The following is a 14,019-nucleotide window of genomic DNA, read 5'->3' on the forward strand; positions in this document are numbered from 1 at the left end:
GTCTTCCCAAGTGTTTAACCCAAAGATATTTTAGTTATGATACAAGGATATTTATTTTGGATGCATTCTATGGATTATCCTGAAGAATATTGCTATTTCACAGCAAATGTATGTGTCATAGCATTGATATGGTATGAATCTATGCATCAGTAATAAATTTATAGTATTTATATGTAAAATCAAACTGTTCTTTTAGGGAAGGTTGCTGTCTAGTCGCACTTAATGAATAGACATTTCACACTAAAAGTTTTGCATTATAGATTTTACAGTTGTATTTCATGAGTGTATTAATCAGGGTAATTATTGTTAGCTGCTATACCAAACAGCTTCTATCCCTCAGTGGCTTAGCACAGTCAGAGTCTGTTCCTCAAGGACACAATGATTTATAAAGGTCAGGGGGCTGTCCTCTAAGTGGTAGTATAAAAATGTATGCTTCTTAAATATTGGACACCATTATTTTCAACATGGAACCTTTTTTAGTTTCTGAGTGAGAGAAAGAGAGAACATAGGTGATTATTTGGAAGCTCTGTGGCCTGGCCTATAAGTGGCACCTGTCACTTCTGTTTCATTGGCAAGAACTCAGTCACATGGCTTCAGACTAACTACTGGAATGGGAAAGTAATCTTTCCTGGTGTCCAAAAAGAGGAACTGGTAATGGTGGGAAATGTCGGTTTCTGTCTCAAAGATCACGCAAACACCCACACACATATTAAGAAGTGTTCTTCTCCCTTGAATAAAGCTTCATCTAAGCAGGCCTTGTTCAGTCCAAACTGTCTATTTTTTTTTGTGTAAAGCCTGAGGGTATGCTTGAAAGCCAATACATCGACCAGTACTGAACAAAGGAGGCAGCTAAAGTAGTTCTCTATCTGTCAACCTTTTTTCCCTGGGTCATCTCCTTCCAGCCTGTTCTCCCCTCATTCCTACTGTCTGATCTGAGAAGTAGTGCTTGCCCAGATCTGCCACAATCCACCTTTGACTTTGAGCAAATTTCTTTATTTATGAATCTATTCATTCAAATATTTATTAAGCACATACCAAATTATAGGCCATGAGAACCATACAGACAAAACTGGAGCTTAAACTCCAGAAAGAGAAGTTTATAAGTGAAAAATAAAAATAAGTATGATGAAGATAAGTGGGAAAAAATAGAGGGAAAAAATCATAGAGAGGAAGTTGAGAGGTACAAATGTGAGAGGAGATATTTTTAAAGTAGAGTGTTCAGGAAAGGCTTACCAAGATGACATTTGAGAAAAAACTGGAAAGTTACAAGGGAAAGAACAATGCTGCTATCTGAGGAAAAGTCATTCCAGGAAATGAGAACAGTGAGTGGAGTCCTGAAATGTTTCATTGAAAGGAAGAGGAGTGTGACTGAAGCAGAGGGAACAACAAAAACAATATGAAGTCAGGTGAGGTGGTGAGGGCCAGTGTTCTGTAGGACCTTTAAGCTTCTGCAAGGACATGGCTCTTTACTGTGAATGGGAAACCACTGAAGGTGTGTGCCTGCCTGTGTGTGTGTGTGCACATGTTTAGGGCAGAGGAACAATAGGATTTTCCTTATGTTTTTTATAAAAAAGAAGTCATTCTAGCTGTCATGCTGAGATAGACTGTGCTTCTCTGTGGAATTATGGAAACCACACAGGAAATTGTAGGAGTAATATCAGGCATAGGCACTAGAGAATCAGTGGAAGCAATGAGAACGGTTGAATTCTGGGCATAGTTTGAAGGCAGAGCCCACATGATTTGTTAGTGACATTAATAAAGGCTCTAAAGCAAGGAAGCCAAAGATTACTCCCAAGTTCTGGCCAACTTGTAGTAACTGAGATGAGGAACACCAGAGAGGAAGCATATTTGGTTGAGGAAGGTCTAGAGCTCGGTTCTGATGTGTGAACTTTCAATTGCTTTCTAGACATCAAAGCTGAACTCTCCAGTATGAATTTAGTTAGCTGAGTCTGGAGTTCACGGAAGCAGAGATCCAGGCTGGAGATACTTGATTTCTTTGTGCCTTCTTTTTCCTATCTAAAAAAAGGGCATAAAAATGGCATATATATCATTGGACTGTTGTGTGCCTGACAAAAGCAAATCCTCAGTAGGCCAGTAAGAGACTCTTTAGCGAATTGATTTAGTTGAAATGAATCAACAGAGAAATGAATAATAAATTTAATTTAAGTAAACATATTTGATTACATACTTTTATTTTTTTCCACAGCCATTCTTAATCTCATCTTTTTTTCCAATTTGTTTATTTCAATGTGCGTGCAATGTTCTTTCTTCTTAGAATATACAAACTCCAAGGATATTACTTAATTATGTAGCCATGTAATTTCAGGTTAAATTAAATAGTCATCAGAATTTTAGCTAGCATAAGCAGATGCCATTTGGGCCATTTTAAAAATTAAGCTGCTCTGATGGAGAATAAAAATCAATGACAAGATATGTTGTTTTGGAAGCAAATATAATCATTTTTCCCTCCTGGCAGTCTTAAGTCCAATAACTCAAATGAAATAATTAATTTGCATTTATAATAATACATACTGAAGGAAGTCAGTATTGAATATAAAGGAAACACCAAACTCATTGGTGGATTATTCAAGCAACAGATCTCTCAATATTGGATTAGCTTTTCATTTTGGGAGAAGTGTTTCAGTTGCAACTTTATTCTCCCAGATAGAGATCTTGTTCCCTTCAGTGATTAGTAATTCATAATCTAACAAGAGGACATACATGAGAACTGGGAATGCTGGGAAATGCTGAGCAGATGCTCAGGAGGTTTTCATTGTCAGTTCAGTGGAGGACCATGTCAATTTGCTCATAAAAGAGAGTACGAAGCTTCTTAAGAAAGTCTTTAAAAGGAGCTACTTAGCATTCCTTACAGAAACTATCTTTTGTACACAGGAATTTGTGCTTTTCCCTTTTAAATTTCACAAACAATATTATGAGAAACAAATGTGCCATTGCTAAGCTGGTATGGGAAATAATTACCTATGTTGTATATAGTATCCTATCTTAGTGATAAAAATAAGTATATTATACATGATATTTGATCTTTGTGAGCAAATAATGTAATTGCTGATACTTTAAGGATCAAGAGCATGCCAAAAAAAAAAAAATGAGAAGAAAATAATCCAAAAGAATGTTAGAATGTTTAGAAAATTTCAAAATCAACAAAGTAATTTCAGGACTAGTATAATAGTATAAATTGTACAACAGAACTAGTATAATACTTAAGGAAATATGAAAGAAGGGACTGTGATTTCACAATTGAAGACATTCAAAATGTAAAAGGGTCATGTTCTGAAGAGCTAATAGAAGGAAAATGAGAAATTGGCTGAGTATTGGAACTTTTAATTTTTTCATACCTGATACATAATGTAAAGAGCTTTTATGAAAAATTATCTATCCCACTGCATCTCGAATGTTCATGATGCATTGTCTACTCCAGCACCAGGAAGCATATTCTATCTAAACTCTGAACGTTGGTTATTGCTTATTAAAATTAATACCCTGGAAGATTATAATATATTAGTTGTAACTCATTAGCTAACTCATGAAACGAACAGCCAGAATTGGTTGTCAGGCAGAATGTTAATTGCATTTAATAAATGTTAGCTCAACCCTTTGACTATTGCTAAATGTGCCACATACTTGGGCAAGGGCAGTCGCATGCTGCGGCATATGATACGGCATACGATTCTTAATTTCCCGAGGGCAACATTTCCTATGGAGATTGGCAGGGCAGCTTTCACCCTCTCAGGGCCTTTTATTAACACAGCGGCTAGAATTTTGAGTCATTTTGTGTCATGGTATTTCTACTTTGGCAAGGTGGCAGTGGACAATGGATTAAAGATGGAGAAACCATGAACTTCCCTTCACACCTGGAACATTAGCTTCAATGTGCAATTGAAAACACTTTCCATGCATAAGAGTTGGATAAAACCAGTAGATTTTATTTCAAAGACACTGTGATCAAAAGATAGCAAAGAGATCAGTGATGTGCATTGTGGATATAAATAACTGACCTTCCCCACCTCCCGCCCAAATTTATTTTGCATGGGTGATACCTTTAGGAGGGCAAGAGTTTTTCTTCATCTTGAATTAAAACCTGTATTTTTCATTACATCTTAGTCCATTCTAAACATTATTCAAAATTTTTAGATCTTCCACCACCACCAGATCCCCCTCCAGGTCAGGGTTTAAGGCAGCAAATAGGCCCGAGCCAGCATGCTGGTAACGTGGAAAACTCAACAGAGAGAAAAGGAAGCTCTCTGGAGAGACAACAAGCATCCAACTTAGAAGACACAAAGAGCTCACTGGATTGTCCAGCTAAAACGTCCCTAGAGTGGCAGCGACAAACCCAGGAATGGATAAACTGCACAGAACGCCAGGAAGACACACGGAAAGCCCTCCACAAACAAGGTGTTGGACCAGGTGTGTTCTGCACAGTCCCAAGAATGTGTGGACTTTTACCATTTTTTTTTCTACCAGGTATTTTAGAAGTGCCGCTTGCTTAAGGGCGCCTGAAATGCATCTGCCTGGAATGACTCATTGAGGTCAGAATTCCGCCTCAGAGCTCCCGGCACATCCCTTAAGGCAGAATCCAGTGGGGGCTGTCCCTCGAGCTAACCTCTGCATGGGGTCTTTGAGCCCAGGAGACCTCCAGGCTTCATCTGTGGTGCTCAGGAGGCCATTTGATTTTTCTTTTTTGCCTTTTAATGTTTATACTGAGTACTTTTAAGACCATTAAATTGCATCTTTAGTATCAGTTGAATCTCTGCCTTCAACCAATTTAGTCATTGTTGACTGAAGTAACTAGTCATTTTGAGAGAACTCACTTCAGTCAAATGGCTAAATTAACGGGAATAAAGTTGCAAGTAAGTACGCAATCACAGAATGCTCACGTTAAAAAAGGTTAAACTGGGCCTGCACTTGCTCCAACTGGTTAAATTTAGTTGATTGTTAACACTTCAATGGGAAATGTTTTTGTTTATAAATCAAGCTTTCTGGAAACGTCACAAAATCAATTTCATGGCTTGTGGTTGGATTTTTTTGTAGGGGGGATGTTGAGCTGGTTATAGGAATGTATTTTCTGGAACATCTCTTCTTATGTTAGGATTCACTGCATATTAAAACATACACACACATACACACACACACACACACACACACACACACAGACATACACACATAAAAAAAGAAAATTGGAAGAGTTTTCTTACCCATTATTTATTCACTTGGGCTCAGTCTTTTCAGATATGTCCTCTACTCATGCATTCTCAATAATTATATTTCATCACAACTTGTTTATTAAGGTTTTAGAAAATATTACTAGGAAAGGGCTGAAAGATGATAATATTAGTATCCAGATATAGTGAAACATTTAGGAAGCTTACATCATTAAGGCTGCAAGAGAAAAATCATGAGATTTTTGTCCTTAAAGACTATCTAAGAAGAGAAATACTAAATTCAGTTAGCATTTTTTCAGTCATCTAATCACAGTAATAATAACCTGTACCTAGAAAAAAAAAAAAAAAGCAGAATAGTGTGGAGAGGGAGAGAAGGGAAAAAAGAAAGAAGGAAAGAAAAAGCAAGCAAAAACAAAAAGAAAGAAAGAAAAAAATTAATTCCAAGTATTAAGTAATGCACATCGTGAATTGTTTGTAGAGAGATGGTTCATAAAAAGAATATTGACACTATAAAAATGAGTGAGTTTTTCTTTTAAGGAAATACACAGCCTTTCAAATAATATATTTCTATTCCAAGAAACAATAGAAATTTAAGAAGCTTATATTATTAACTAATATATAGTTCTTTACACTGATTGAGAAAATGTTGCCATAATTTAAACAAAAAACCATTTTCTTTCCATCTTAATGGAAAAATTAAATTGCAGCCTCATTGAACTCCAGAAATTATTCTCAAAAGTGCTTTTGTTAAACAACAGGGTTGATTCATTGTATGCAGATCTCTTTTATAATGAATTTAAATCTTGCATAGGATATATAGTATCATATACTCGTCCCAAGATCTCTTTTAATTTAATCATGCTTCAGTTCCTCTCGTAGGAAATGTTGCTTGCACATGGAAATCCCTTTAATATCCAGGCCTTATTAAGCATCTTATTTTTAATTTTACTAAAGAGTGAGATAATAAAATTGCCCGCCTTGAGCTTAATATTTAGATTTAGAGTTAAGTTTGTTTTGCTTCCCTGTTGCTGTTCAACTCAGCCCTTTGTGTTTCTTTTCTCAGAGGAGACCTTGGTGCCCTACAGCAAGCCCAGTTTCCCATCTCCAGGGGGTCACAGCTCATCAGGAACGGCTTCTTCTAAGGGATCCACTGGCCCCAGGAAAGCCGAGCCCTTGAGGGGAAGCCACCAGCGCAATGCCAGCGACCTTCTTGACATAGGATATATGGGTTCAAATAGTCAAGGACAGTTTACAGGTGAATTATGTAAGTGCTTTAGGATGTTTAACAGGCTAATGTCATTCAGAAAGAATACTGGGTTAATAACGTAAGGGAGGAAAAAGTTTTCCTCCACCCTCTTACTATTTCTGACTGGGTCTGAAAACCAAACTGACAAAGACAGATTAGCAGGGAAAAAGCATACAAAGTGTGCTGAATTTTAACGTATACATGGAAGCCTTCGCAAGAGAATGAAGACTCAAGGAAGTGACTGGGGCAGGAAGTTTTTCTATCCTTTTAGACAAAGAAGCAGTAAATGTGTAAAGATTTTATAAGACAAAGGGGTTTGAGCTATGGGTAGTAAATGGTGAAGTAACTAAGAAGATAAGGGTTAGTTTAAGGAGGTTTGTGTGTACAGATTTCTCAGCCGCAAAATCCCCATATCTGGTGACAAGAATGTCTTGCCTCCTTAGATACAGGGAGGGTACCTGTCACATAGGAGTTTTATGGCCTGTTTCAGGGAAGAAGGATGAGGTGGGGGAGGTCAGGGTGACCTTTCTGCTTCTGCTGTTTTTTCAGACTCTCCCACCTTAAGAGATTCAATATGCCAAGGTACTGTATTTTGGGGTGGCTTGTCCTGAACCCCATCAATAACATTGCCACAATAAACACATTTCAGAATTGTGGAAAGCTTGCTTTACTATGAGAAAAAAATAAATTATGATTTTGAGCAGGTTTGGTCATAACAGAGACCATTGCCATTTACATCAATCAGATAAATATTTCTTCTGTTTCAAGTTTGAAATATTCAATATAAAAATTGCATAATTTAGGCAATTAATTTAGGAAATTAATCTTAATATAAGTTAATTAAACATAGTTCACTCTGTAGTTTTCTTTGCCTTTTTAACTGAGCAAAGTAAAGAAATGCAGGCCCCTTGGTAGTTTGAAGAACCTCCTTAGGAATTCCTCATTCCCTCTTGCCCTTCATTTATTTATTGTTTTAAATTTAGACAGTCAACCTTAAAAAGTTAATCTTTAATTGCAGTTAATTTGTAATACTTTGATTATAAAAACATATAAATACATTTCTCTTTTCGAACAGAAAACTGGCATTGCTATGTGGTATAACTAATCTGCTTTCCAAATATCAAATACTAGATAATAGAGAAAGGTAGGATCACACAGTATGTCACACACAGTAAAATGTGTTGAACTCTTTGTGTTAATTTCATCATGAACGTTTGCAACTTCACTATCCAATGGCAGAATTATACTTGCTGAATATTTTCAACGGCTCCTTTGAATTCGGTTTATCTGAAGGAATAAACTTAAGTTCTAATCTTCTCAACCTTTACTGGTTATGTGAAATGAGAAAGTAAACTACCTTCCTAATCTATTTCCTTATCTAAAAAAATTGTGTAATTTACGCTCACATCTCACACTAGGAGATGCCATGAGATAATGAAAAGTAAAAGTGCTTTCAAAACTAAATTCCTTTATTAATGGCAGTTATCATGATTGTTGTCTATTACTAATCCAATTGAATTAAGATACATTTATAATTTTTAATTTGATTCAGGACCCCTCAGATTTTTTTTTAACTGTTGGAGGAGTTACAGTCTCGTAAGAAGCACAAAAATAGTCTACTTGTATTCTAAATCTCTAAATTTTACAATGTTTCTTCTTCTTTCCCTTTCCATAAGTAAAATTTCTTAAATTCGCAACCTCACACAATCCAAGAGGTGACCTTCTTTTGGTATCTGTTTGCTTTGCTTTTTGTTACGCTGATCAGGATAAAGAATACTTAATGCAAACTTATTTCTGATTTTTTTTCATCTCTTTATAGAGTAACTGAGAGGAGACGTGCAAAGCTGCTCTGAAGGACCATCAGGTCTGAACTCATGGAAGTGATGACACGAACAGTGCAATGAACAATTTCTTTATTTATGTACTATTAAAAGAACTGTAAATGCAATGTAAAGACACACAGCCACACACACCCCACAGATATTTTACTTGTGTTCTCTTAAGTACACCACCCACCTTAACTCTTTCTTGTCAGGAGTATATAAAAAAAGAAAGAAAACAAAGCTCGCCCTCCAGGAAGAAAAGGATTTTCCTCTGTATATAATTTCTTTTGTGCATTGCTATGCAAGCTCACTCTTTTTAGCTCTGTTCATATTATTGTCTGTTCTTATTGGTCTGTTGTACTATATGTGAATTAATAGGCTGTGGTGCCATATATTAACTTTTAATTGTGTAACTTTTATGTTTAAATTTTGCACTGCAATTTTATTTGGTGATAAGCACAAATCTCTACTCCTCGTGACATGAAGAAAAAGACTGAATGTGAAGGGAGTTTCCGTACTGTAAGCTAGGTTGGAGAATGCTGGTTGTAACCAATCACATTAGAGAGTTTTCAGTTGGGGTGTAGAAATAGGAAGATACAAAGGAACAGTGGCGTTGGCGAAGTCTTCTTTGAACATCAAGAACTGAGTCAATAAAAAAAAAGCAAAAAGGTGGCTTTTACTATTGACAGAAGCAGGAGTCAAAAGAAGGAAGTTGAAGTCTTAAGACTGAAGAGGCATTAAGATACACAGGTAGCAAAGATGTACTAAACTTGCTAAAAATAAAAAAAGGAAATTAAAGTTATATTTAGAATCAACTTTGCCTGTCATTGTAATTGACCCATCTGATAATTACAACAAGCAAATGGAAATTAAGGTGTTTTCACAAGAGCTGTATCTATATTACAGTTTTTTTAAAAAGCATTTTCTGAATTACCATAACTAATCTCTCCAGCTCATTAAGTCAGGATATAATATAAAGTTCCCCAAATGAACTCTGGAATATCTAGCAAATAGTTAAAGGGGCAATTTATTATTAGGACATACTCGGGCTGCTTGCAAATGCAAAAACTCTATTGCAATATCTTCTTTCATCTTCTATTAAATGTACAGTAACACACTAGAGGACAGAGCTGCATCACTGAAATTCACGACTTTTTAAATACAATGCAGTTGATATACAATTTTGTGTTTTATTTGATTAAAAAGTGAAGTTCATGCCACCAAATGTATAGCCAAATTGTTAAGTGCTTAAAAAGCAGTGCTCAGAGTATGTTCAGTTCACAGTAAGTAGATTTATTGGATTAAGTATTTTATGGTACATCCTCAGAAATTGGCTACCAACTAAAATATGTTTGACCCATTTTGAATGAGTAAATCGAAAAGAAAAATTTTAAAGGAGAAAAATGCATGTTTATACACTTTTTAAATAAAACCAAACCTCGTAAGTGGACATTAATAACAGTGTCCTGCCTCATTTGTTTTCACGACTTTGAGAACAAGAAGTTCCCAAACATCAGTCATGTATCGTCCAAATGGCTGTGACTTTGAAACAGATGTTGGCTACTGTACATGTAGTCAGTCAGTCAAGCAGAAGGCAGTTTTCCTGAAATGCCCACGTGTGACATGTTTCCATGTGCTGCCTATACCGTTGTAAATTCTATTTCTAGTTATACTTCCTCATGTTTTTCCTGTGATGTGTTCAGTAGTTGGTACTCTGGAGAATATTCAATGTAATGACTAGGATCAATTCCAAAATATGGGACGAGTTTGAATGACCATTCAAACTCTGTGCATTATTGGCTCAGCCGCCAATTGTGGGTCATTCTGTTCAAGCAAAGAGAGGGCATAATCAAATGTTTCCATCTTTTTTATTCCCTGAGACTGCATCAGCACAGGCGAGAGTAGAGGGACATACTGGTCTTTATGGGCCCCAGAGTCTTGGTCCCATGGAGTTCATTTGTTCACAGAAGAGAAGGAATTCTGAGACACACTTATCAAACCCTTTATCAACTTTCTACCATCAGTGTCTGAATTTTAATGCAGTTGGATTTCTCTGGGACAAAGAGACTGGGAAGATGAGAAGTTTCTGTGAAGAATGAATACATACTTATTCACAACTGTAGGATGTGAGGAATTTAATTTTTCATTTATGCAATTCCCTACTTCACCTCTTTCTTTTAAAAGCAAACAAAGTTTTGCTCATTTTTGTTCCCTCTTTAAAACCCAATTCTGCCTAAAACTTTTAATTCATTACACATATTACACATAAACTTTTACCCCTGGTAACTGGCACGTATATGTGACTAATAAACCAAGACTTCAGAAACAGAGTATATGGATGAGGTGACTTCTGGAGTAATGCAGGGCATAACATCATTCCTTCTTGATTGTCTTCAGTGCATAAAAAATTAACTGTTTTGGTTAGATTATGTCAGGCTTTATGGTTCCTTGGAATGTTGTTTTAGAATAGTTCACATTTCTTGTTAAATCTCATTTTAAAGAAATTGGTCAGTGTAATCTCACACCCCAAATAGCCTCCTCACATAGATGTAAAGCAAGATAAAATGCTGTGGCCATCCAAATGAATTCAGGAACACTATCAAAAATCAAAAGCCTTTGTCAACTTGCTGTATGTTAAAAAAACTTCTAATAAGTCAGAATGTCATGAGAACTACCATGATTTTATTCATTTCAAAGCCAATTAAATGAATGTGATTGGAAATTCACAGTTCTTAACAGAGGCCTGCAGAAGCTGTCAGAAAGAAGTTTGGGTAGGAGAAATTGTACTCTCATCTCGCACTCACAGGCAAAACCGCTGTGGGGTCACACCCTGCACAAGCACAGCTCCGTTCTCAACACGCAAGGTCTGCACTGGGGAAATGGGTGAATCACTGCCCCAACTCAGGTACGCCTCTGTGTACACAGGCAGAGTCACTGCGCCCCATCTCCAAATCTTGTCTATGCCATATTTCAGTTAAGGAGGGATAGTACCGGGGGCATGGGAACAATTGATTTCTTCACAAGATTTGAATCCAGTTCAGTGGAGAGTATAGAAAAATGGAGACCAACATTTAAGATATCCAGTAACCAAATGGCAGTAAAAACATTGCAAGTTGACTTTCTCTGGGTAATAAAACATTAAATGGTGTTCTATGTTACAGTCTAACGCTCTGGGTATTTAAATACATCTTCAATGAGATCTGAGTTGTAAGTTTCTATGAGTTTGATAGAACACTTCCAAATTGCTATTCAACAAAGTTATGTGATTGTCTATTGACAACATAATTATAGTACCAATGAGCTCTAAACTGTGGTTTTTATCTTCTCCACTGGAAAGTAATTGTGTGTCAGTATTAAAGATATGCAGAACCATAACATTCACTAATTTGTTCATCTGTTTCTGTATGTTGTATTTATAGAATTACATGACAAGAATTGGTATAAAGCAACATGTCTTTCCACATAATCTTAGAGGTGAAGTTACTTTTATTTTGCTTCTCTATAATACGTATTTCAAATGAAGCACCATACTCTTTTTTAATGAAGTTCAATTTACTAATTTTTCTTATCTCATTATTTTCAAAAGCATTTATTGTGACTTTAAAGTGTTGCAAGATAAGGGATTTTGTGGCCGTGGGTAGACTTTTTTATACTTTGTTTTATAGATGGATTTTTTTTTAACTGTAGTTTGTTTAAGTCACCGAACAGCGTCCAAAATCTTAATGTGTTTCATTTGATGTTGTTAGATCAGAAAAGACATTGGCATAAAATTGGTTAATAGTATTGTCAAAGAATTGTGTATTGTGTACTCACTGGGAAAAAAATAAAATATATTCACATTTCAAATTTGTAAAAAAGCCATTTATGTAAAACAGACCTGCTTATAGACAAATCAAAAACAGAACATTTTGTCACTTTTAGAAGTCTACGTTAATAGTTTGTGACCAAATGCACAATTTCATTTTCTCATTCAGTTATGAGTTGGGCAGTGATTAATAGAAATTGGTGTTGACTTATAGTAGTGACTAAGAGTCACTGAAGAAGAATGTTAAAAGCATTTGAAATCATAAGATCTCACTCCATAGGTCACACTACTTTACAGATCTGATTTTCCCCACTCGATAAAGACCTTCAGACAGATAGAATACAAACGTCTTGTCTACAAAATTACTTAGTAAATTATTTTTAAGTATAATTTAGTGTGAGTTGTGGAGGAAAATGGATATTTCTTAATTGCTTTAGAATAATTCATGATAATTTTTTTAAGATGATGGATGTTGGAAAGTTATCTTAGGGAGTGGATAGAGAAGATAAAAATCTCTATTGTTCTCGATAAATAATACTTCATTCTTTTTCACTAAGTACAATTACAGGATCAGATTCTCTCTAAAATAAAAATAATTTTCATGCTCTTTAAATTAATAATCATAGTAACAGGAAAAACAAAAAGAGAGAACTGTTTAACTCTGAAATAATTTGTTTAAAAAATATTTTTAAAAACACATGGTAAGTGAACAATACATTTCAGAGTTTCATTTAACGTAGATCAACAATAAAAAACAAAACAGGATTAAAATAGTTACAAATAGTGTTGCATTAATATAATACAATGGTAATACATAATATATATGGTTAAAGACAAAATACATCAGTTACTAGTATGATAAATGGTAGAAGATTTATAAAACAAACATTGCTTTATCAAGTATGAATATACTGTGGAAGTACAAGCTTATCAGAAAAGTTTATTAAAATAATACACTGTTCTTCCTTAATTATTATACATGAGCTAGAGAAAAGATATATCAATGTTGCAAGAAAGCATTTAAACAACAAGTAATATTTAATGTCCTCAATTTGAGAAAAGGGATTTTATCTCGTCCAAAGAAGAGAGCAGCAGAATTCATGCTAAATTTCACTTCACAGCAGAGATGTGAAATAAAACGGCAATAACAGAAAACCAACTCGTTCAAATTGCAAAGAAAAGGCACGTGGAAAGATGTGCTGGGAGGGGAGGGGACCCCCTCGCCAAAAGGTTTCAAGGACCCTTTCAGCGCCATGAACTGAGCACAGTCTGGGTTTTAGCCTTCACCCTCAGCAGGAACTTTCTTCAGGCCCAGGGAAGGAATCTGGTACATTAGAGTGTTGCAAAGCTATCAAGAATCCCAGAGACAGATACAAGACACTTGTATGATTGTGTGTTTAATTCATAAAGAACTATGAAGGTGACTTGCTTTACATCTTCTAGTCAACTCATTTTCTCCTTGCAGCTGTCAAACTACGAGAGATATATATATTCAGTTAGCTTTGTAATTCATCAAGGAAAGAGACTTTTGTTTTATAATTCAAGTACAATGACCTTGGGCTCTGGTCAACGTCCAATTTGCGGCCCCTGTAACTGCCGTTAGAGCTTAGCACCATAGCACCCTTTGCCTATAAAATGCCTTGGTGGACACAGCTAGGTAGTAGACAACATTCTTTGGTTAATTTTTTAAAAATGCTTTTCTAGACAATACTTATGAATAATTTATTCCTGACGAACTGGTTTTGTTTTTTTGTGGTGGTTTATTTATTCATTCCTTTTGCAAGCAATCATTGAGGTATTATGGTAAGAATTAAATATTCAGAATAGTTAAAGTAGAAATAGCATGTGCCTTCATAAATAGGTCATTATTTTCTGTGAAGTCTGGCCCTGATCTCTAGAAAAATATCTTTTTGATGAATGCTTTGAGCTATGGGAAAAGAGGCACTCAGCAAGGCTTTCCAAAAA

The 14,019-nt window shown here is 35.5% G+C and overlaps 1 protein-coding gene and 1 long non-coding RNA gene across 7 annotated transcripts in view; one reads left to right on the plus strand and one right to left on the minus strand.

The window, feature by feature from the left end:
• The window catches only part of ROBO2 (roundabout guidance receptor 2), a 1,146,968-nt gene extending 1,137,260 nt beyond the window's left edge, over positions 1 to 9,708 (plus strand). For 3 of the 6 annotated variants that reach the window (XM_045520882.2, XM_045520864.2, XM_045520881.2), the window contains 3 exons: positions 4,153 to 4,425; positions 6,244 to 6,444; positions 8,246 to 9,708. In XM_045520882.2, coding sequence (XP_045376838.1) covers positions 4,153 to 4,425; positions 6,244 to 6,444; positions 8,246 to 8,247 — 476 coding nt within the window. In that variant the 3' untranslated portion in view covers positions 8,248 to 9,708. The remainder of the gene's footprint in view (positions 1 to 4,152; positions 4,426 to 6,243; positions 6,445 to 8,245) is intronic. The other 3 variants (XM_045520906.2, XM_045520891.2, XM_045520872.2) reach the window with 2 other exon arrangements.
• Positions 9,709 to 12,220: 2,512 nt separating this feature from the next.
• Positions 12,221 to 14,019, minus strand: part of LOC105073195 (uncharacterized) — a 731,725-nt gene continuing 729,926 nt past the window's right edge. Inside the window, exon 7 of the long non-coding RNA XR_012506244.1 lies at positions 12,221 to 13,527. This is a non-coding gene — a long non-coding RNA (uncharacterized LOC105073195). The remainder of the gene's footprint in view (positions 13,528 to 14,019) is intronic.

Source organism: Camelus bactrianus, chromosome 1, assembly GCF_048773025.1.
Source record: "Camelus bactrianus isolate YW-2024 breed Bactrian camel chromosome 1, ASM4877302v1, whole genome shotgun sequence".
Lineage (NCBI taxonomy): Eukaryota > Metazoa > Chordata > Mammalia > Artiodactyla > Camelidae > Camelus > Camelus bactrianus.